General features: G+C 42.2%; 1 protein-coding gene across 2 annotated transcripts in view; it reads left to right on the top strand.

Moving 5' to 3' along the window:
* The window catches only part of rapgef4a (Rap guanine nucleotide exchange factor 4a), a 269,450-nt gene extending 243,979 nt beyond the window's left edge, over positions 1-25,471 (top strand). For both annotated transcript variants that reach the window (XM_080198985.1, XM_080198986.1), the window contains 5 exons: positions 14,507-14,557; positions 19,199-19,286; positions 19,545-19,609; positions 22,129-22,183; positions 24,001-25,471. In XM_080198985.1, the coding sequence (XP_080055111.1) occupies positions 14,507-14,557; positions 19,199-19,286; positions 19,545-19,609; positions 22,129-22,183; positions 24,001-24,128 (387 nt within the window). In that variant the 3' untranslated portion in view covers positions 24,129-25,471. The remainder of the gene's footprint in view (positions 1-14,506; positions 14,558-19,198; positions 19,287-19,544; positions 19,610-22,128; positions 22,184-24,000) is intronic.
* The last annotated feature ends 203 nt before the right edge of the window (positions 25,472-25,674 follow it).

The following is a 25,674-nucleotide window of genomic DNA, read 5'->3' as shown; positions in this document are numbered from 1 at the left end:
CACTCCACCACCAAGTAAACAAAGATTAATGTGTCTAACAGGAGGAGCAACTGCAAACCCTTGCTCCCTGTTATGAGAAAATTACTTCATGTAGCATGTTTTTGTTTAGCATGCCACTTTTTAGGGGCATATTAGGAGCATTAAACAAGGGATAGCTGTATTGAGGAGACTTTTTGAAGAAATGTACCTCGGAGAGATGAGAATGTTCTTATGGAATATTTTAAGGTCTGGAATATATTGTCTGAAGGAGTGGTGAAAGCAGATTCCATAGTCACATTCAAAAGGGAATTGGATATTGAAAAGGAAGATTTACAAGCTGTGGAGAATGAGCTTTGAAGCTGGAATTGTATTGTTCTTCCAAAACACCAACATAGGCATGGTAGGCTGGATCTGCTTTTCCAGACCTGAAGGATTGAGAGTCTCTTATGCAGCTAGCTTATTCTATGTGTGTGTGTGTGTACGCGCTATTATGAAACAAATGTTTAACTTCCATCCATTCAAAAATAAATAGAAACTGAACTCAGGAAATGAGTGTTGGATGCTGCTGATGATGCTGTTCCAAAAATCTAATTGTACCTTTAAATGTTGATACTTTGATTACATTTGCAGAAAGGCCAAGTAGAAAAAAACTGGAACATGGATATGTTATTTGACAGCTAATTTAAATACCCTCCAAGCATTCCAGTTTAATATGACAAACAAGTACAGGGGTTGACTCAAATTCTCTTAATCTTCCTTTATTTAACACTTTAGGTACCAACTTAAACACTTGCAACACTTGGTAATTCTTTGACTAAACTTTAACTCTCAACTGAACATTAGCTCTTTAACTGAAAACAAACACCACCTGGTTAGAATGAAATGATCAAGTCCAATACTGATGTAGAATCTAACCTCATGGTCTCTCTGAAGATGTTCTTCAGAGTTGTAGGTAGAGACAAAGACTGCACGTGTCCTTTGTCCTCAAAAATGTCTCACATGTTTCCAGAAGATTCTCTGGCATCCAGCCAATTGTATTTACATGCAAATGACACCATTATGTTTCATTCAGATTGCATGTAGCCTATATAAATCCCATAAACTTTGGTGCCATCAAGCCTACCTCAAAGTAAACAACTTCCTATATTTGGTCAATACAAGAAGCTTTCAATCCGAGTTCCCAGACCAGGCCAGGCCATGGCTCACAGCAATTTTATAACCTGCATCTGCTTTTAAGTATAAGTTGACCAAAAATCTCAGTATGCTTAACTCTCAATTATACCATTGCTATTTAAAGCCAATATCACCATTATTGTTAAAATAATTGTTGTAGTTGTTCTTCCTCTGTCTACAGAGATGAGTCATGATGTGGGTATGCCGGCGTTGGACTGGCGTAAACACAGTAAAAAGTCTGACAACACCAGGTTTTAGTCCAACCTATTTATTTGATAATATACTCACTAGCTTTCGGGTTAGCCCCTTCGTCAGGTGAATGGAGAGTTCTGGCCTCAGACAGAGCATATAAAGCACAGACAGTTTAGAGATTACTGATTAAAATGCGAATCCTTACACCTAACCTGCTGTTCAAGACCTGAAGTGACTGATAATGTGAGTGGAAGGAGCACTGATCACAGTTTAAAGAGATGTGTATTGTCTGCAGACAGTACAGTAAGTGAGGTTTTGCAAACCCAGGCAAGTCACGGGGGTTACAGATAGTGCGGAGTCTTCTCCGGAGTCTTCAACATATCATTGATGAAGACGAACATCTCGCCAGGGCTATCCCCACACCCCCACTTCTTGCTTTCAGACAACCACACAACCTCAAACAGACCATTGTTCGCAGCAAACTACCCAGCCTTCAGGAGAACAGTGACCACAATACCACACAACCCTGTCACAGCAACCTCTGCAAGACATGCCGGATCATCGACATGGATACCATCATCACACGTGAGAATACCATCCACCAGGTACATGGTAAATACTCTTGCAACTCGGCCAACATTGTCTACCTGATACGTTGCAAGAAAGGATGTCCCGAAGCATGGTACATTGGGGAGACCATGCAGACGCTACGACAACGGATGAATGAACATCGCTCGACAGTCACCAGGCAAGACTGTTCCCTTCCTGTTGGCGAACACTTCAGTGGTCACGGGCATTCAGCCTCTGACCTTCGGGTAAGCATTCTCCAAGGCGGCCTTCACGACACACGACAGCGCAGAGTCGCTGAGCAGAGACTGATAGCCAAGTTCCGCACACATGAGGACGGTCTCAACGGGGATCTTGGGTTCATGTCGCACTATCTGTAACCCCCGTGACTTGCCTGGGTTTGCAAAACCTCACTTACTGTACTGTCTGGAGACAATACACATCTCTTTAAACTGTGATCAGTGCTCCTTCCACTCACATTATCAGCCACTTCAGGTCTTGAACAGCAGGTTAGGTGTAAGGATTCGCATTTTAATCAGTAATCTCTAAACTGTCTGTGCTTTATATGCTCTGTCTGAGGCCAGAACTCTCCATTCACCTGACGAAGGGGCTAACCCGAAAGCTAGTGAGTATATTATCAAATAAATAGGTTGGACTAAAACCTGGTGTTGTCAGACTTTTTACAGAGATGAGGCCAGGAAAGGAAGAATTTGCACTTCTGTAACATCCTTTGTAATCTCAAACGGTCCCAAAACACTTCCCAGCCAAGGAAATGCTTCTCACATACAACTGCTGTTGGAAATTTAAGGAAAGTAGTAACCAATTTGCATACACCAAGATCCAACAAATAGTACTGACGGAAAAGACCAGTTAATCTTTTAGTGACATTAATTGAAACATGTAAATGAAACATGAACAGGAAGGGGTGTTACTAGTTCCCTGCCTTATTTTCCTGAAAGGCCTATTTGGCACTCAGAAGGATGATAAAACAACTTGGGCACCCTTCAGGCCAATGTCTGTGAGGGGGTCAGGCAGCAAAATGAAAAATGGCCAAAGATGAGCAGCCGTCTTTTTATTGCAAGTGTGCCCTTTAAAAATTGCACCTTGTAACCAGTCCTGTGGCAACAGGTCTCATGTATTTTCTTGCTCCTCTCAGTTCTCAAGCTATCACAGCTGAGATTAGGCCTGCACTGATGTGAGCAGGCTACTTTAATGGCTGATTAGATTTGATTATGGTTATGATTAGATCTCAAACTGAAAATTCAGAATGTGTACAGCACAGAAGGACGCCATTCAGCCTGTCAAATCTGTGCTGTTCTCTGAAGGGCCAGTTTACAAATCTTCTGCACTTCTCTCAGCCCCACAAATTATTCCTCTTCAGTTACTTATGGGGATAAGGCAGGAAAGTGGAATTGAGGATTACATCACATTAGATCAGTCATGATCTCGTTGAATGACAGAGCAGACTTGATGGGCCAAATGGCCTACTTCTGCTCTTATTTCTTATGGTTTTATCTAATTCCCTTCTGAAAAACTGTGATTGAATCTGCCCCCACCACCTCCTTGAGCAATGCATTTCAGATCCTAACCACTTGTATATTTAAATAAAAAATGTTTTTCCTCATGTTGCCTTTGGCTCACTTACCAATCACCTTTTTAAATCTATATCCTTTGGTTCCTTATTCTTCATCCATTGGGAACAACTTCTCCCTATCAATTCTGGACCCTAAACCCCTCATGATTTTGAACACCTTTATCAAACTTTCTAAGAACAACCCCACCTCTCAATCTATCCACATAATTGGAGTCCCCCATCCTTGGAAACACTCTTGTAAATCTTTTCTGCACCATTTATTTTATATTGCCTCTTTCTGTTGTTCCCACCAAAAGGTATTTTTTCACATGTCCCTGCATTAAACTTCATTTGCCACATGCTGCCCATTCTATCAGGCTCTCTGTGTCGTCTTTAGTTTTATCACTTTCCATTTCACAGTTCACAATACTCCCAAGCTTTGGCATTTCTGCAAATTTTGAAGTTGTTTCTGATGCACCCAAATCTAGGTCATTAATTAATATATGCCAAGAAAATCAGTTGTCCCAATAGGGATTTGTGAGGAATCCATCATTTACCATTCCTCTTCATTTCCTGTGAGCTGGCCAACTTGGGGCAGGATTTTCCAGTCTTTCCCATCAGCAGGATCTTCCAGCCCTGCCAAAGGTGACCCCACATGGCAGGTTCTCCGGCACAACTGGTGAGTAATGCACATAGCCATTGAATTTGGGATCTTCCAGTGGCCAATGGTGAGCTGCCTCCCCATGGGGAAGTGTTGGGAAATCCCAGCCCTCATCCATACTGCCACCTTCCCTTTTTCCCCCCGTGACTTTAAATTTACAAGCAAGCTTGTTATTTGGCATTTCAACAAATGCTTTTTAGAAGTTCACATTGATCACACAATCTCATTACTTTCATCAATCCCTCTGTCATTTCACCAAAAACTAAATCAAATTAATTAAACACAATTTATCCATAGCCAATTAGTATTGATTTTAGAATAGAAACCCTACAGTGCAGAAGGAGGCCACTCAGCCCATCAAATCTGCACCGACAACCATCCCACCCAGGCCTATCCCCATAATCCTACACATTTACTCCATTAATCCCTCTAACCTACATATCCCAGGATACTAAGGAACAATTTAGCATGGCCAATGCAACCTGCACATCTTTGGACTGTGGGAGGAAACTGGAGTACCTGGAGGAAACCCACGCAGACATGGGGAGAGCGTGCAAACTCCACACAGACAGTGACAATCGAACCTGGTTCCCTGGAGCTGTGAGGCAGCAGCGCTAACCACTGTGCCACCGTGCCGCCCTGACTTTTCTTCAGTTAATTTACACTTCATATTAGTATGAAGTCTAACTAACTTTGTATTCGTTTTTTTTTGCTTTCTTTAAGTTTTGCACCGGAAGCAGTTGCTAGGGCACTCAGGTAGAGTTTTTTTTAACCTTACTATAAATTAGACTGGAGAGGATTCCCGATACTCTACATAGGTAGAGTATCCCAGCCCTCCCCGCTCCTCTAACCTAAAAAAGAGAGAGAGAGAGAGGGGCTGTGACTGAGAGCAGGTAAGTTTGTTTTTGTTTTTGAGTGTGCTGTAAGGGCTTTGGCTCACAGGGCCAAAGAGATAAGGGTGAGGCAAGGTAAGTTATAAGTTTTTTTTTTACTTTTTCCTCTGGGTTACTAAAAAGGGGCAAGTATGGGTGTGAGGCCAGTATGTTGTTGCCAGTGCGACATGTGGGAGGTCTTGGAAGCTCCTGGTCTACCAGACATCCACACCTGTGCTCTGTGTGTGGAGCTGCAGTCCTTACGGATCCAGGTTAAGGAGCTGCAAATGCAGCTCGAGGACGTTCGGCTCATTCAAGAGAGTGAGGAGATAATTGACAGGAGCTATCAGTAAGTAGTCACACCAGGGCAACGGGAAGAAGGCACATGGGTAACTATTAGGAAGGGGAAACCTCAGGTGATGGAGAGCACGCCGGTGGATGTCCCCCTTCAAAATAACTCCTGCCTGAGTACTACTGGGGGGGACAGCTCATCTGAGGGAGGAAGCGGTGGCCAGGTCTCTGGAGCTGAGCCAGTATGTCAAAAAATTAAAAAAGAGAGCAAAAAGGTAGTACTAATAGGGGACTCCACAGTGAGGGGGGCGGACAGGCGTTTTTGTGGACGTAGACGGGAGTCGCGGATGGTGGTTTGTCTCCCTGGGGCTGGGATCCGGGATGTCTCTGGGCGTGTCCCAGACATCCTGAAAGGGGAGGGTGAGGAACCGGAGGTTGTAGTACATATAGGTACTACTGACATAGGCAAGAAGAGGGAGGCAGTCGTGAAAAGGGACTATAGGGAACTGGGTAGGCAGCTGAGGAAGAGAAGAGCGAAGGTAGTAATCTCAGGATTGCTGCCTGTGCCATGGGAGAATGAGGGCAGGAATGGAATGAGGTGGAGGCTGAATGCGTGGCTGAGGGACTGGAGCAGGGGGCAGGGATTTCGATTCCTAGATCATTGGGACCTCTTTAGGGGCAGGTGTGACCTGTACAATAAAGACGGGTGGCACTTAAATCCCAGGGGGACTAATACCTTGGTGGGAAGACTGGCTAGGGCTACTGGGGGGACTTTAAACTAGAAAGGATGGGAGGAGGGAATAGTGATGGGGAGACTGGGACTGAGGAGGTTAGCTCCCAGGTAGGGAAGGACTCCAGGCAGTATGAGAGGGAGGTTAGACAGGTGGTAGAGAAGGGAAATGTCCAGACTGAGGGGCTGAAGTGTATCTATTTTAACACCAGGAGTGTAGTGAATAAGGTAGATGAGCTTAGGGCGTGGATTGCTGCTTGGGATTGTGATGTGGTGGCCATTACGGAGACTTGGATGTCTCAGGGACAGGACTGGGTACTTCAGGTGCCAGGATTCAATGCTTCAGGAAGGACAGGGAGGGGGGCAAAAGAGGTGGTGTAGTGGCACTGTTGATCAGGGACAGTGTCATGGCTGCAGAGAAGGAGGATACCGTGGAGGGACTATCTACGGAGTCTCTGTGGGTGGAAGTTAGGAACAGCAAAGGGTCGATAACTTTGCTGGGTGTATTCTATAGGCCGCCCAATAGTGACAGGGAAATTGAGGTGCAGGTAGGGAAACAGATTCTAGAGAGATGTAGTAATAACAGAGTTGTCGTGATGGGAGACTTCAATTTCCCAAACATCGATTGGAATATCCCAAGGGTAAGGGGTTTGGATGGGGAGGAGTTTGTTAGGTGTGTTCAGGAAGGTTTCCTGACACAGTACGTGGATAAGCCTACGAGAGGAGAGGCTGTACTTGACCTGGTACTGGCGAATGAACCAGGACAGGTGATGGATCTCTCGGTAGGAGAGCATCTTGGGAATGGTGATCATAATTCTATCTCCTTCACTGGAACGAGATAGGATCAGGCAGGCTAGGAAGGTGTTTGTCTGGAGTAAGGGGAAATATGAAGACGTCAGGAAGTTACTTGGACAAATAAACTGGAAGGAGGCGTTCTTAGGGAAAAGTACCGAAGGAAGGTGGCGGATATTCAAGGAATGTTTGTCTGGAGCTCTGCATGACAACGTTCCGATGAGACAAGGAGGTTTTGGTAGGTCGCGGGAACCGTGGTGCACGAAGGCTGTGGTGAACCTAGTCAGGAGGAAAAGGAAGGTGTACAAAAGGTTCAGGGAGCTAGGAGATGTTAAGGATCTTGAGGAGTATAAGGATTGTAGAAAGGAGCTTAAAAGGGAAATTAGGAGAGCCAGAAGGGGTCATGAGAAGACCTTGGCGGGTAAGATTAAGGAGAATCCCAAGGCCTTCTATAAATATGTGAAAAGTAAAAGGATGAGAAGAGAAGGGATAGGACCTATAAAAGGTGAAGGGGGAAAGGTCTGTGTGGAACCAGAAGAAATGGCAGAGGTGCTTAATGAGTACTTTGCCTCAGTATTCACAGTGGAAACTGATCTGGGAGATTTTGCTACGGATTTGCAGCAGATGGACAAGATTGAGTATGTGGATATTAAGGAAGAGGATGTGTTAGAACTTTTGAATTCTATCAAGATAGATAAGTCGCCGGGACCAGATGGGATGTACCCCAGGATACTGTGGGAGGTGAGGGAGGTGATTGCAGAGCCCCTGGCGATGATCTTTGCGTCGTCAATGGAGACGGGAGAGGTTCCGGAAGATTGGAGGATTGCGGATGTGGTTCCTATTTTCAAGAAAGGGAACAGAGATAGCCCGGGAAATTACCGACCGGTGAGTCTGACCTCAGTGGTTGGTAAGCTGATGGAGAGGCTTCTGAGGGACAAGATTTACGAGCATTTGGAGAGGTTTGACATGATCAGAAATAGTCAGCATGGTTTTGTCAAGGGCAGGTCGTGCCTTACGAGCCTAGTTGAGTTCTTCGAAAATGTGACTGAATACATTGACGAAGGAAGTGCAGTGGATGTGGTGTACATGGACTTCAGCAAGGCGTTTGATAAGGTCCCCCATGCGAGACTTCTTGAGAAGGTGAGAGGGCATGGGATCCAAGGGGCTTTGGCCTTGTGGATCCAGAACTGGCTTGCCTGCAGAAGGCAGAGAGTGGTTGTGGATGGGTCTTTTTCTGCATGGAGGTCAGTCACCAGTGGAGTGCCCCAGGGATCTGTTCTAGGACCCTTGCTGTTTGTCATTTTCATAAATGACCTAGATGAGGAAGTGGAGGGATGGGTTCGCAAAAACCCAGCTTGCAGGTGCAGCAGGTGGTCAGGAAGGCAAATGGGATGCTGGCCTTCATAGCGAGGGGGATTGAATATAAAAGTAGGGAGGTCTTGCTGCGGCTATATAGGGCATTGGTGAGGCCGCAGCTGGAGTACTGTGTGCAGTTTTGGGCGCCGTACTTACGCAAGGATATTTTGGCCTTGGAGGGAGTGCAGAGGAGGTTTACTAGGCTGATGCCGGAGTTGAGGGGGTTGAGCTATGAGGAGAGGCTGAATAAACTAGGCTTGTACTCGTTAGAGTTTAGAAGAATGAGGGGAGATCTCATTGAGACGTATAAGATGATGAATGGGATGGATAGGATAAAGGTGGAGAGACTCTTCCCACTCAGAAAGGATAGTAGGGCTAGGGGGCACAGCCTCAAGATAAAGGGGGGGCGGTTTAGAATGGAGTTGAGGAAGAACTTCTTCACTCAAAGGGTGGTGAATCTCTGGAATTCTCTGCCCGTTGAAGTGGTGGAGGCTACCTCGCTAAATATTTTTAAGAAGCGGGTTGATGGGTTTTTGATAAGAGAGGGGATTAAGGGTTATGGGGAGAGGGCGGGAATGTGGAACTGAGCCACGACAGATCAGCCATGATCTTATTGAATGGCGGGGCAGGCTCGAAGGGCCAGATGGCCTACTCCTGCTCCTATTTCTTATGTTCTTATGTTAGTAAGTTCGCTGATGACACGAAGGTCGGTGGTGTTGTGGATGGTCTGGAAGGATGTCAGAAGTTGCAGCAGGACATAAATAGGATGCAGGACTGGGCGGAGAAGTGGCAGATGGACTTCAACGCGGATAAATGTGTAGTCGTCCATTTTGGCAGGACCAATGGGATGAACGAGTATACTATCAAGGGCAGGAGTCTTAGTAGTGTTGAAGAGCAGAAGGATCTTGGGGTCCGGGTCCACAGGACTCTTAAATCGGCCTCGCAGGTGGAGAAGGGGGTCAAGAAGGCATATGGTGTACTGGCCTGCATTAATCGAGAGATTGAGTTTAGGAATTGGGAGGTAATGCTGCAACTTTATAAGACCCTTGTCAGACCTCACTTGGAGTACTGTGCGCAGTTCTGGTCGCCTCACTATAGGAAGGACGTAGAAGCTATTGAAAGGGTACAGAGGAGATTTACAAGGATGTTGCCTGGATTGGGAGGCATGCCTTATGAAGTTAGGTTGAGGGAGCTGGGACTCTTCTCCCTGGAGAGACGAAGGTTGAGAGGCGACCTGATAGAAGTTTATAAAATGTTGAGAGGAATAGATAGGGTGGATTCTCAGAGGCTATTTCCCCGGGTTGAAATGATAGCTACGAGAGGACACAGATTTAAGGTGCGGGGAGGCAAGTACAGAAGTGATGTTAGGGGTAAGTTTTTCACTCAGAGGGTGGTGAGTGAATGGAATCGGCTGCCGTCAGTGGTGGTGGAGGCGAACTCGCTGGGGTCTTTTAAAAGACTTCTGGATGAGTATATGGGATTTAATGGGATTGGGGGTTATAGATAGGTCTATGGATTGGTAGGTGTTGATGTGATCGGCGCAACTCGTGGGCCGAAGGGCCTGTTTGTGCGGTAGTGTTCTATGTTCATCAAGTGGCTTTCACTTTTGTCCCAGATTATCATTTCCAAAAGCTTTCTCACTGCCAAGGTTGAACTGATTGGCTTGTCATGTTGGTGTTTTTATCCTTAAACCAATTTTTTGAATAACTGTGTAACATCTGCAATTATCCAGCCTCCCTCCCTGCTCCTCCCTGCCTCTGCCACTATATCTAAGGAAGATTGGTTGATTGCAGCCAGTACCCTCACAATTTCCACTCTTTCTTCTCTCAGCATCCTAGGATGCACCCCATGTTGTCTTAGTAACTTCTCTACTTTAAATGCTGCCAATGTTTCTAATACCTCCTCTTTATCAATTTTTAGTCCTTCCGGTATCTCCACTACTTCCTTTTTCTATTTGATGCCAACAGAATCATCATCGTTGATTTAAAAAACAAATATAAATACCTTTAGTTGCTCAGCCATGTCGTGTCCATTTATAGGTTCCCCCTTTTTGGTCCCTAATAGTCTCCACCCCCTCATTAAAAAATATTTATGCCAATGGAAGACTCCTTTTTTGTTTTAACTGTCATTTCCTTCTCCCTTTGCCCGTCTCATTTCTTTTTTCATTTCTTTTCTAACTTTGCATATTTAGCTGTGAGCTCTGAATTATCCTGTCAACCTGACTCGACCCAAACCAACTCCTTTTTTTAAGACCTCCATGCCCTGTCACTGTTTTATCTACCAATGAGTCAATCCAATTCAGTTCCTGTTGTGGGTGCATTTAAATATTTTCCACTTTAAATATTTTAGCTAAAAAGACACACTTGAATGCACCAACTTAATAAAATATGCATCATTACATTGATTTGACCAAAACATTCACAACCACTATTGACCATATGATACATTTATTCATTTCTACAGAATGAAAGTTTTTACTTTGACTAGAATTTACTGTTCAGAGTCATGATGCTCTGGGATCAAACTGATTGAATCCTCCATAGTTTCTGGAGTGGGTCTTCTCAACCCACTGAATTTGGCCCACGTCCCTTTAAATACTTTTAAATCGGTTTTGCCTTTTCAATGGCTGATCTAAACGTTAGAATGCTGTGATCTCTGTGCATATGTTAATGGTTGGTGGGAGAAGACCCACTCCAGAAACTGCGGAGGATTCAATCAGTTTGATCCCAGAGCATCATGACTCTGAACAGTAAATTCTAGTCAAAGTAAAAACTTTCATTCTGTAGAAATGAATAAATGTATCATATGGTCAATAGTGGTTGTGAATGTTTTGGTCAAATCAATGTAATGATGCATATTTTATTAAGTTGGTGCATTCAAGTGTGTCTTTTTAGCTAAAATATTTAAAGTGGGAAAGATTTAAATGTGTCCACAACAGGAACTGCTGTAACTCTATAGCTCTCATAAAGCAATCATAGCAAATTGAATATCATGTGACAATGAAATTGATGGATATTTTATACATATGTGTGTATATATATATATAAGTTTGTTTGTGTGTGTGTGTATGTATGTATGTGTGTGTGTGTGTGTATATATATATATATATATACACACACATCTTATAACATTCATACACAACTAACAAACAGTCACTTCAATTGCTGGTTCCTGCCAAAGATGGTATACAGTTTGAAATAAACAAGATGTTGCAAATGAGATACTTTGCTTTCAAATTCAATTGAATAGACATGACAGTCTTCCCATGCGAATACATTTTGTTTGCAAAAGTCATCAAGAATAGAGTGTCACCTTCATTGTGTTTTTAATGCACGCTCCTCTGTGCTGGATGGTTATCCTCCTCCCTACTCCTGATTTCCCTTTCATCCCCTATAATACTTCATTAATAGTAGAAAATGAGAAATGAAGCAGGAGGATTCAGACTGATTTGGCACTCTTTCACAATTGCAGACATGAATTTGAAAGAATTGATGCTCAACATGTCAATCACAGTAGTAATTGAACTAATAGTGGAAATGTAATGCTGATCTATACAGCAGAATTGGAGAGTGTGATGCAGGGTAGTCAGTCTCAGACTGTATCGCATTTTTAGCCCAGCCGTAGGTTTTAAGGAGCATCTCAAAGGATGAGGGAGCAGCGTTGAGACTTTGAAAAAGGCAGCTGAATTACAATTATGAGAATGATTGTATGGAAGAGGTAAATCTGAGGCCTCACAGACTAAATAGATTGTGATGGGAGGGAAAAGGGGGATATCAAATCAGGTGTAATATTAGGACTGATTGTAGGACCCACTTCACACAATGATCAACGTGAATGGATTTTAGAGTATGGTAATTAAATTATTTAAATAGTTGGGTTTTGAGAAGTGGGGAGTTCTATGATAAGTATTGAACTATAATGGGCCGAGTGACAAATTCGCACTGAGCTAAAGAAGTCAACATTAGGGCAGATCACCTAATGCATGATCAAAGATTTTGGGTCACTCCTACCAAGAACTCTGCATTGCTCCAATTCCAGTCACTTGTCCAACCTTCAACACATCATTCATTGTTAGACATGCGTTCAGCTGTCTATGTCCTAAATTCTGGAATTCTTCCCTGAACCTCTCCCGCATACCAATTTGTCTTATTTTTATCTTGGAATGAACTTTTAGTCACCTCCCCTAATTTCTCTTTCTTAACTCTGATCATTTTTTTTGTTTAATATGCTTCCGTGAGATGGCTTGAAAGAATGTCCTATATTATAGTCACCTTATGAATGCAAGTTGTTGCTGAGTCCAGTACTTTCCACTTATCCTCAATGGTCCAACATTCCTTAATAATTACCTGATCAAAGTCCTGGAATTCCCTGAGTGCCATCATTAAGAGCATAAAGCTGGATTACTTACTAGGAACAGGGAATGAAATTTAGCATTTCAACATTATTCACTTCTCCACAGGATACAGAAACATCATAAGTCATGAATGATGGCCGGAATGTTGTAAGTTTTAATTAGTTGCACAATGAGAGACATGACTAAGGGTATTTCTGATTCACAATTTAGTGATTGATGACTCTGCAAACCAAACTCCTATGGCCAGATTTTCAATGTGGGTTCAAAAACTGAACTTGAATGACTTCCAGACCCCAACCTCACGCTTATGCTGCATTACATTTGTGATGTAATGTTTGAATGTAAGTGGCCTTGTTAACCATAGGAGGAGAGCCTGATGTCCATTTAGAGATACAGAGCATTTCCAGGATGTGGGGGCTGTCTGCCTGGTGCCAGCAGCAAGGGCAGGCAGCAACCATGTTAGTGGCATGTATGTTACCCACTCACACCACCAAACCACTACCTGCCAGCTGTGGCTGATAATGGTCAGAAAGCAGCGGGATCAAGTCCCATTCCAGATATTAAGCACAGAACCCAGACTTGTACTGCACTTGTGCTCTGAAGGTGGCTGATGTGTTCACAATTTTACAACAATCACTCCCCTTCCAATATTTCAATTTTCAGCTACTTTGGATCGAACTGGGTTTGGAATGTGGCTATAAAAACATGCAGCACCCTCCCACCACCTGGACACTCACTCATGTTCCCTCTCTCTTGCTCTCGTGTTCCCTCTCTCTTGCTCCCCCGCACCCTCCCCTTCTCTCCTTTTTCAAATTCTGATGTGCCATGGTGGATCATCTCTCTCATCAACATGTGTTTCAAATGGTTTGATTGTCTCTGCCCCTAGCTCTCCATGTTTTAGGAACTCTTTACCAGCTGATGGAAACTCATCTGACAAATGCAATTTGGATCAACCACAGTTTCAAAATGATCTCCTTTTGAGAACTACTTGGCACAATTGTTTGCTTTTTTTCCTGCATGTAGACTAAAGATTAAAGAATTTACAATTATGTAACAAATAAATTTGACTCTAATATCTATTACATTGGTTCTACAAATATTCTGTATATATTTAAGTGTTTCGTTTTCATTATTATTTAATTTTATGCGATGTCCTTTGGGTGGCACTTTGGTTCCTGCTATAATTTCTGAGGATGCTAGGGGACATCCCGGGGAGCAGTCTTGAAGCACTTTTTGCAGTTCAAGTGAGAGTGGTACAGCAAGAATTTTTGTATATTCCTGCTTGGAGGATTACTTTGGTTCCGCTCAGTTTAGCATCAGCAGAATTAAGTGTCACCTTTATTTAGTTTTCCTATCAGAGGGGCTAGTACAAGTTAAAAGTTACAAACAAAAATAGTGCAAAATCCAGTTCTCTCTATTACTGCTTATTGCTTATAATGACCCTATGGTGTCATTTATAGTTTATGCCATGATCCAACAGAGTATTTGTTCTATTACTTTGAGTCTAGCAGATCAGGAGTAGGCTCATGTCATATGCAGTAAGCTGACAAGTGTTTCTGTTCAATCCCTGAGAGTTAGGTTAAAATACTTGACAAGTTGTAGCAAGTGAATTCTCACTTATGGGCATGCCCTTTGGTGGGGCTGGAGCTGAGGAAAACATCCAACAATGGAACATGCTCATTAGCAGGTGTGGCAGGGAGAGAAGCTGCACGCACCATGACAGCTTTGTTACAAGGGATTTGTTATGACAACAGGAATGGATGGGAGGTTTGGAAATCGGTATAGTTGAGGAAAAGTAAGAATATATTTCAACTGCAATAATTAAATGTTTCATAACTATTAATGGATTAACATACGACTTCATCTGTGAAGCAGGCATTTGGGAATTATGTTGCCCTGCCTTACCCTTGATGTTCACATAACTTCTCTTTTAGAATACTAAATGTGAATTCTGCTATCTTTACAGAAACTCCCCAGTAAATTCAAGAAAATCTATTCAGAATTTGAAAGCTTCATGGTGCGTATGTTTTAACTTTTACAATCATTTTAAAAGCATTGATAAAGGTATCTAAAGTCATATCTTCAAGTACTAGCAGAGATCCACAAAATATTTGCCATGAAATTAGCATATTTTGTTACAAAAGCACTTCAATAAACTTCAACCTATGCTATTCCTCCTGCACCAGATCCACCCCACCCCTCTCCCGCAGCAGATCCACCGCTCCTCCTGCGCCAGACCCACCCAGCCCCCCTCCTCCCGCACCATATCCGCCCCACCCAGCCTTTCCTATAACTTCTATGCCATCCTCCTTGTCCTCGTACTTCCTTGAATTTATACTGAGTTTTGTTTAGAAATCTGATCCTAATGTGTGTGCATCATGACATTATCAAGCATGTTACATCTGCTTTATTTATTGGGAGGTGGAGGGGGGGAAGAGCTTCAACCCATAGAAACTGTCGGGGGAGCAGGTTTAGAGAGTTGTAAAATTGTTAATGGTTTGATTGCTGGGCTCAGCCCACCTCTTTCCAGTTTTAAGAGGTAAGATGGGGACAGGTGATTGACTCGCTACTGAGTAAGATTGGCACTTTCAATATAATGAAGCTGTGTACCGCCCCTTTATTTTAACTCTAGTCTGCTGAGTTTCCCGAGCCTTCAGAAACAATCTAAACCAAGCCTGGAGGGGCTGCTGGAGCAGGAGCTGAGTGTATACATTTAGCTGGATGTAACATACATGTCTGGACAAACTCATCTCGTGTTGTGGATATGCCGGCGTTGGACTGGGGTAAACACAGTAAAAAGTCTGACAACACCAGGTTTCAGTCCAACCGATTTATTTGATAGTAAATTCACTAGCTTTCGGGTTAGCCCCTTCATCAGGTGAATGGAGAGTTCTGGCCTCAGACAGAGCATATAAAGCACAGACAGTTTACAGATTACTGATTAGAATGCGAATCTTTACACCTAACCTGCTGTTCAAGTCCTAAAGTGGCTAACAATGTGTGTGGAAGGAGCACTGATCACAGGTTAAAGAGATGTGTATTGTCTCCAGACAGCACAGTGAGTGAGGTTTTGCAAACCCAGGCAAGTCACGGGGGTTACAGATAGTGCAACACGAACCCAAGATCCCTGTTGAGACTGTCCTCGTGTACGGAACTTGGCAATCAGTCTCTGCTCAGCGACTCTGCGCTGTCGTGTGTCGTGAAGGCTGCCTTGGAGAATGCTTACCCGAAAGTCAGGGGCTGAATAAGAACATAAGAAATAGGAGCAGGAGTAGACCAACTAGCCCTTCGAGCCTGCCCCGCCATTCAGTAAGATCATGGCTGATCTATCGTGGCTCAGTTCCACATTCCCGCCCTCTCCCCATAACCCTTAATCCCCTCTCTTATCAAAAACCCATCAACCCGTGTCTTAAAAATATTTAGCGAGGCAGCCTCCACCACTTCAACGGGCAGAGAATTCCAGAGATTCACCACCCTTTGAGTGAAGAAGTTCCTCCTCAACTCCGTTCTAAACCGCCCCCCCTTTATCTTGAGGCTGTGCCCCCTAGTCCTACTATCCTTTCTGAGCGGGAAGAGTCTCTCCACCTCTATCCTATCCATCCCATTCATCATCTTATACATCTCAATGAGATCTCCCCTCATTCTTCTAAACTCTAACGAGTACAAGCCTAATTTATTCAGCCTCTCCTCATAGCTCAACCCCTTCAACTCCGGCATCAGCCTAGTAAACCTCCTCTGCACTCCCTCCAAGGCCAAAATATCCCTGCGTAAGTACGGCGCCCAAAACTGCACACAGTACTCCAGCTGCGGCCTCACCAATGCCCTATACAGCTACAGCAAGACCTCCCTACTTTTATATTCAATCCCCCTCGTGATGAAGGCCAGCATCCCATTTGCCTTCCTGACCACCTGCAAGCTGGGTTTTTGCGACCCATGCACAAGGACCCCGAGGTCCCTCTGCACCGTCGCCTGCTGCAGTTTTTCTCCACATAAGTAATAATCCTTCCTACCATTATTCCTACCAAAGTGGACCACCTCACACTTGCCAACATTAAATTCCATTTGCCAGTTCCTGGCCCATTCGCCCAGCCTATCTAGATCCTTCTGTAGACTCTCCCCACCCTCCGCACAATTTGCCTTTCCACCAATTTTGGTGTCATCAGCAAATTTCGACACCCTACACTCGGTTCCCTCCTCCAGATCATCTATATAAATGGTAAATAGCTGAGGCCCCAGCACCGACCCCTGGGGCACTCCACTAGTCACCATCCGCCAATCCGAATAGCACCCATTGACCCCCACTCTGCCTCCTATTTGACAACCAGTCCCCTATCCATGCTAACACCCTACCCCCAACTCCATGCCCCCTGACCTTCTGCAATAACCTCTTGTGAGGTACCTTGTCAAACGCCTTCTGAAAATCAAGAAAGACCACATCCACCGGCTCTCCTCTATCCACCGCCCTAGACACATCCTCATAGAACTCCAGTAAATTTGTCAGACACGATGCCCATGACCACTGAAGTGTTCGCCAACAGGAAGGGAGCAGTCTTGCCTGGTGATTGTTGAGCGATGTTCATTCATCCGTTGTCGTAGCATCTGCATGGTCTCCCCAATGTACCATGCTTCGGGACATCCTTTCCTGCAACGTATCAGGTAGACAATGTTGGCCGAGTTGCAAACTCATCACCCCTGAGATCTCCACTTACCACTCCCTCACCAGAGCCCATGATGAAACTTCATGGTCACACTCCTTTGATCATACCCTACCCAGCCACAAACTCAAAGGGCATGGACCTGGCCAATCCTGTGGTTTCCCAAAGACTGCCCTTCCCCAAGGGGATGCCCAGCCTGTCAGTCTTCCCATTCTGTATGATACACTCCCATATAGCATGGATTGTGCAAATTCATGATGTATATGTAATTTGGAAATTTGTCTTAAGATCAGTATATTTTTTACATTAAAATGTGGGTGTGTATTATATATTCTCATGTGAGTTTTAGGTTGGTATATATCTTTTTTTTTGGATTATGCTGTTTTATCCGACATTATCATATGCTATAGTCAAAAATAGACCCCAGTATTTCCTTGATTTATTCCTAGTTTTGGGACCCAATTTTTATTTTAATTGTTTCCTTGTTTCTGATGCTCAGAGTGGAGCTGAATACAGGTTAAAACCCAGGTTTCTAAACCAATAAGAAAGAAAGAAGGGAAATATTTGTATCACACTTTCCACATTCTCAGAACATCTCAGTATTTCACAATCAGTGGATTATTTTGGACACATTCTGTAGGCAAATGCGGCAGCTAATCTTGATGCAGAACTTCACCACATACATAAAGCAAGTGATCTGATCATCTGCATTGGTGACATAAGTTAAAGGCCAAGTGTCAGCAAGGCTCAGAACTTTTGTGTTCATTTTGAAATAGTGGTTCAGGATCTTTCTTATTTACCTGCACAGACTGATGGAGTTTATTGTCTTATTCCAAAATTGGTGGGCTGTAACTTCGATCTCCCCAGCATCGGATTGAGAGGTGCCCCAAAGATATACTGGGGAATCCCTCTTGGAACTTCATGGGTAAGGTTTGCAAGGCAATTATCCAGAAGTGCAAAATTCTTCTGGGCAATTACCCTGCACTGGGAACCATCCAAAAACATGATTTAAATCATAAATATCAGATGGTTTTAGAGGGTTATATCAGTAGTTACTCAGGAAAAGGTTAGAATTAAACCATTTTCTAACTTCTGGGTAACTATTGTAGAGACTCAGACCAACGTACCAACCTTCCCATGGAACAACCCCTGGATCTTTGGGGGTGTGGGAATTGTTACTCCAGTTATCCACCCAGCTTAGGCTCCGGAGCCCAACAGGATCCAACAGAAGGCCTGACTCCCCCACCTCACTTAACTGCACCAACCTCCGATTTCTCCCCCTCCACCCCTTTCTCCCCAAAATCTATCCACTTACCTTAGACACCTACCTTCTCCCTGGCCAGGCACGGACCTTAAAATTTCAATGGGACCTTTTATTTTGCCAGGTTTATGGCAGTCTGTGTCACAAAAAACAAGAATAAGCCATTTCGGCGGAGCTGGACACCAACGCTGAACCTCGGGGATGGGCTGTCTGGGACTCGCCTGGCCTGAATTGGAAGGTTGAGCGAAATAGGATCAGTAATTGGGTACAGAGTGACAATCTGGCATTGATTGGCAATCTGGCATTGATTGGCAATCTGGCATTGATTGGCAATCTGGCATTGACTGTCACTCTGGGAAAGTTAAGGCCTGGTATGTGTGAGCACTGTACTAAGGTGGCAGCCTAGATTGTGTTCTCAGGTGCTTGAAATGACCTTGAACCTTTTGTAATTTTGTAACGATCTTAAAATGTGCATGTAACTTCATCATTAATGTTCTTTTCAACCAGACACACACAATCTGTACAGCAAAAAGTATACATATTTAATTTATATCTTCTATCTCCTACAGTATATCTTCTGTTTATTTCTGCCGTCTAGAGGTCATTAAAAATTTCCTTTATTTAAATACTTGCTTTATCATTATGCAAACAGTGTATTCTGCTGAGCAGAAAGCTGCTTAGTTTAACCGCTGCAGTGAGTTAATCATTGAATGGATATTAAATACTGAACCATTTCCTGTAGGATCCCTCCAGGAACCATAGGGCATACAGACTTACAGTAGCTAAACTGGAGCCACCAATCATTCCCTTCATGCCTTTACTTATAAAAGGTAATTCAATCATTCTTTCTTTTGCATTGCAAATGTCATCTATCAAGCTGCTAACCGTGGATTGTTTTTATTGCTTTAATAACTTCATCCAAAACAGTTAAATAAGAACAAGCAATAATTATAATACTCAGCTAAAGCTGGTTAAGTCATGTTACCTAATTAAATTAATCAGTTCAGGAATGTGTGAAGAATGTAATGCCAGCTTGAGGTCTTTTGCAATTGGAAGAAATTGTTTGCTGATTGCCTCTTTCTTTACAGACATGACATTTACCCACGAAGGCAACCAAACATTTGATGAGCATCTTATTAATTTTGAAAAAATGGTAAGCCTCAAAACGTGTATTTGTCAGGGTGTGGGGAGAGCACAGAGAGGAATTTTCACCTTCACTCAAGTTATTGGTCTGTTTTCACCCTTTTTAACATTACATTCATTATTTTTGCAGTTGCTACAGTGTTTCAGCTTTAACATTATTCATAGAACATAGTGAGAAAGGGAAATGTCAAAACTGTCCAGTTTCTGATATTGTAGCTGCTATACAGCTGGATTTGTTTAACTTTACAAGCACCCCTGCCAACTGAAATTGGGTTATGTTCATAGGGTCAGTTGAAAAGGGATGGGCAGAGACTTGTGTGGACATGTATGGCATAAATACCAGCATAGACTACTTGAGCCAAATGTACAGCACAAAAATAGGCCTTTCTCAATTTTTCTAGTAGTTGTGTGAGAATCTAGTTCCCAGCTATATGATCAATTTAGGTATATATATGCAATGTTTACTGGAAACAAATCTATTTTCAATTCACTATATCATAATCCCTATAAACAATTTTCAGAAAATTATTCCTATTTTACAATGCAAGTAAAAGGCAGTATTTAGGTTGCTGATATTTCCACCTCCCACACCATTCCTGTCGAGGCAAGTGATTCATTTTTTACTTCAATTCCAAAGCCACCAGATGTGAACAGGAGCAAGAGCTCTGTCTAATTTTGCCCGCTAACCCTAAACCGGCCCAGAGCCTTGGAAGACAGAGAAATTGTGATGTTTCATTGCAGCAACTAAAACCTGAGACCAGTCCAGTCGATGTGACTTAGACTATGGCATGGAAGGTTGTATTTTGATGAGAAGTCCTGGCTTTGGGTTGCACCGTATCAACATGGGCACTAACAGTCTGATTCGCTGACTGACTGAAAGGCAACTTTGTGGAAGATTAATAGCTGCATCCGGAAAGAGAACCATATGCTCATGCTTCATGGTGCAGTTGCCAGTGCCACTTCTTCCACAGGTGGCACCACAGTAATCTTGCGATATATTTGAGAACAGATGGTGAACTGTTGAGGCCTGCAAGTCACTTCACAAACTGCTATCATCAACTATGATGGCAGCAATCTGAACTTGTGTGGCTTCATTCTGAGCTGCCACTGCAGCACCAGATTTTGCATGGTTTCTGCTCCTGCTGCAATGAAAGCTGGGACAATGATAATCTTCATTCCGGAGTACTTAAGGAAGTGGCCCTGGATATAGTAGATCCATTGGTGGTTATTTTCCAAAATTCTTTGGTCTCTGGAATAGTTCCTCCAGATTGGAGTGTAGCTAATGTAAGCCTGCTATTCAAAAACAGAGATAGGGAGAAAACAGGGAACAATGGACCACTGAGCCTAACGTCGGTACTGGGCAAGTTGCTAGAGTCTATTATCAAGGATTTCATAACTTGGCATTTGGAAAGCAATGGTATAGTCAGGGTAAATTAGCATGGATTTACAAAAGGGAAGTCATGCTTGATGCATTTATTGTAATTTTTTGAGGATGTAACTAGTAGTTGACCAAGGAGAACCAGTGGATGTGGTTTATTTAGACTTTCAGAAGGCTTTCAACAAGGTCTCACATAACTATGTAACTATGTAAAGTTAAAGCACATGGGATTGTGGGAATGTCTTGAGATGGATAGAAAGCTGGTTGGCAGATAAGAAGCAAAGAGTTGGTACAACTGGGTCTTTTTCTGATTGGCAGTCAGTGATGAGTGGGGTTCCGCAGGGATCTGTGCTAGGACCCCAGCTGTTCACATTATATATAAATGGTTTGGAAGAGGGAACTAAATATATTATCTCCAAATCTGCAGATGATACAAAGTTGGGTGGGAGGGTGAGCGGTTGCAGAGATGCTTCAGTGGACAGGCTGAGTGGGCATCTGCATGGTAGATGCAATATAATGTGATAAATGTGAAGTTGTCCACTTTGGTAGCAACAATAAGGCAGATTATTACTTGAATGGGTGTAAATTGATAGAGGTGGATACTCAACGAGATCTTGGAGTCCTCATGCATCAGTCGCTGAAAGTAAGCATGTAGGTACATCAGGCACTAAAGAAGGCAAATGGTGTGTTGGCCTTCATAGCAAGAGGATTTGAGTATAGAGATAAGGATGTTTTGCGTTGGTGAGGTCACACCTGGAGCGTTGTGTGCAGTTTGGTTTTCTTATCTAAGGAAGAGCTAGGCTGATTACTGGGATGGCAGGGCTGTCACATAAGGAGTGCAGCCAGCGTGCATTAGTGCTTGCTTGCGCATAGCTGTCATGTAAATAGCAGACAGCACAAAGTGGAAGCAGCAGAAGTTTTCAAACTGCTAACATTGGAAAGAATGTATGGTTCATTGCACATTGCAAATCCTTGCTCATTTTCAAATTCTGTTGAATTTTGCTTCCCCCCACCCCAATTCCAACATGTTTCTTTTCATTAGTTTTTAGGAATGAGCATCAATAGGTCCATTGACTTAGTAAAATCAATGCTTTAATAAAATTTCTATGCTTCAATTTGGTTAACTTTAATTTTTTTTATTTCTGTTTCAGCACATGATTGGTAACACAGTACGGACAGTGAGGCACTGTAGAAGTCAGCCTTTCAGTAAGTTAGTAATGTGTGAACACGAGATGAATGCCAGATATTTGCAGATTACCTTACAGCTTCCACTTAAACTTCTGTCTGAGGATTCCCTGAGCAATCTAGATGTTGATGGATCCAAACTAATAAAAACATAGTAATATATAAACATTACAAAAATGATTTGCATTCAACCTGGTGGTGACCAGGAAATTTAATCAGCGAGTAGCCTTAATGGATTCTATATTTTGAGAAGAGGACAGGCTACTGGAGCAGACTCAGTGGATCAAATGGCTCTTGCATCTTATGGTCTTGTAGTATACTGCTGCTCCATTCCTGAAAAACTTTACAAGTTAATTTAGTATAAATTAACCCAACACAACAAACTGTCTATTTCCTAGTTTGACCTTGGGGTGAACTCGATAAGCCTGTCTGTACACAAAAATTATTTCCTTGTTGATGAAGGGTGCCTTATGAGTTCATTATCTTTAATGATTTCTTGTATATGATTCAGCAAATGAATGCTATTTCCTCCTTGTAGTATCTTTTGAAGGAGTGATGACCATCAAGGTTAGTAACAATGGAACTATTTACTAACTATAATAACAATTAAAGAGAGCGAGAATGATGAGATCAATTGTTTCAACTCCAAGTCCCAGACTGCCAGGGATAGCCCATGTTAAGCCCTACAATTCACACGCTTTGGCCCAATTTGCCCCTTAAAGGGCTCACTACTGAAGTCTTCAATATATTCTTCAATACAGCTTAATGACTCAGTTGGAATGCTTACAATTCCCCAAATAACATGCACTTTGATCCGGTTATGAACTTGTTAGCTTCAGCTTAATTAAATGCTTTTCAGTTCCTATGATGTATTTGTGAGGACAAGAATGCATTGGAGAATGATCCTAATTAACTTTTTTTAAATGGGATATCTTTGGTTCCTTACTGAGCTCCTACTAGTACAATGATTGAGAACAAAATGGAGAAAGAAACAAAATCCTGTAGAACAGCATTTTGAATTTCTACCCATTGACTTCCTTCTCTTTTGAAAGAATTAAAGAATGGCAACATTCTAGTTCCACTGTTTCATCTCGGAGTTCTAAATGCCCTGTCAAAAATGTTAATACCGATACTCAAGAGGCAATCTTCCATTTGCATCCACGTCAGGCAAGTGATAGGAGATGCAAAGACACCAGTAAGAGAGACAAACCATTTACCCGGCTAGGTCTCATTTCAATGCTTTCAGCAAAATTCCCTCGTTCAACAAGTACTGACTGGCAACTCACCACTGACTGAGAGTTAGGGAAATCTAGTTCTACTCCACTGAGTGTTTAAAAATGGGATAACTTCTAAGCACACAGTGGCAGGTTGAAAAGCTGCATTGGGAATAAACAGCATGGTACCCTAATTTAAATATTTTTGAGTAGAGGTGCTGACCCACTGTTTTGAGATCTTTTGAAATTGAGTCATATGATCTCAGGCAGCCAGTAAGCATTTCCTTTTTTTTAGACCTATTGCTCTGCTTTTCAGTCTGAATGGGGAGTTAGGCAGCTGCAATCTCCCCAGTTTGAGCAATTCTATTCTACTGTCTTCATCTTCATTATTACAAGGAAGCACAGTTAGAGAGAAGCAAATATACTGTTTGCTTCTAATAATATCAATATTATTCAATGCACAATAAAACAGCTCAAAAATCTTTAGTGTGTCTAAATATGCAGGATTGGAAAAGTCTATTGTTCTTCATCTAACCAGTTCCAGAGATCGGAATGATCATATTTGAACTTTGCTAAACAACTGCTTTCAAAGCGCTTGAGCCAGCAATATTTTTCTTTTATCAGATCCAGATTCATCACTGGCAAACAAGAACCATCAGGATGTCCGTGCGTATGTTCGACAGCTTAATGTAATTGACAATCAGAGGACTTTATCACAGCTGTCTCACAGGCTGGAGCCACGCCGAACCTAATGCATTTTCACTATTGCACTGCCATTAAAGAAAATATTTATTGTACTTCTGCACAACGGGCATTCTGCGATTTGTAGTATTAAAAATAATTATTATTGAATCAGGGCAGCCTTGCAACTGCCTTCAACTCAGAGGAAGACTGTCTGAATTGGAGTCAACTTTTAGCCCTGTTTACAGTTATAATATACTTGCCTCTTCCAAGATTTGTTTCTTACTGTGTTTCGCAAACACCAAAATATTACATATTGGATGATTGTAAAGAGAAAATAGGTTTTCTTTTCTTCCAGATTCTTATGTGTACAAGGCAGAAGACTTTGTACCAAGAATAGCCCCCTATGTATTTAAGCACATTGATGAAAGGGTCCTCTAATCTAACTAACAAATTTACATTTGTTCAGATCCTACAAGCTGATTGTTTTGTTTTAAGATGATGGCACAAAATGTTTGATATTTTTACCAATTGATGCTTTTTAAAGGTATTTCTAAACTTTCCACATTATATTTAAACTGGAAAAACAGCACAAATTGCACAATATGAAATTGACAACATATTCCAATATTTCTTATAACTGTTATTTTCAGCATTATCAGCAAGCTTTATTTTTTTTCGTCCATATACTATTGAATTATGACTCTGTACAGGCATTTCCTGTTTGCTTGGAAGGTGCTTCCTTCACATTCATAGTTGCTTGATGCAGCTCTCAACAGCACGACACACGAACCTGCTGTTCTTGTCAGTACTGCACCACTTTAATTAAGCTGTACCCAACTAACTACTGAACACCCCACTGACACAAGAGGTTTTTTTCTTCACAGGTTGTTTTGTAACTTTTACTTTTAAAAAAATTTGTGTCCAGAATGCACCAGATTAAATTTGTGAAATTTCAATCCCTTCCACCAATTCCCCCGGGAACCATGTCCCCAGACAGCTAGAAATGTTATGAAATATCGTGTTACTGTGACAGCATCACACTATTTCAGAAATCTATGGGAAAACCCTGAATGCTGATTATTTGTTATAACACTATTAAGCAAGTGTAAATAGTAAAGAAAAATGCTTGCTTAATGCATTTGTCAGTGACAGTTTTATAACTGATACTGTGCCAAAAGTATTGCTTGTTTTATTTATTTCATTTTAATTAATTTATGTATGTTTAAAGGTTGATCTACAAACTCTCACATTGAATTTACACTTTTGGTATAGAGTTCAAGTTTTCACTGCCTTGTATTCATTGTCTATAAATAACGTTATAAAATGTACAGTAAATGTCTCTGATGTTAGCACGAATAAAACAAACATTGCATTGTACACAGTATGGTATGTTTCCCCAAGTCAAATAAAAATTAAGCTGTTTCTACAAAATGTAGCTGCTACATCTTGTTTTCTTGCAAATTGGTAATAAGCAGTTGCTCTGCCATTTATCAACACTGATTAAAATGTTAATTCAATTAAATACTATTATCCGGTACACAATAGGACTGATTTGCCTGTCCTGAATTTGTTTTATTTCATTAGTTCAGTGACAAATGAGGTAAAGATTAGAAA

Source organism: Carcharhinus amblyrhynchos, chromosome 11 (assembly GCF_965287045.1).
Source record: "Carcharhinus amblyrhynchos chromosome 11, sCarAmb.v2.hapA, whole genome shotgun sequence".
Lineage (NCBI taxonomy): Eukaryota > Metazoa > Chordata > Chondrichthyes > Carcharhiniformes > Carcharhinidae > Carcharhinus > Carcharhinus amblyrhynchos.
The sequence above is the reverse complement of the archived record's forward strand: the minus strand, read 5'-3'. Positions and strand labels throughout refer to the sequence as shown.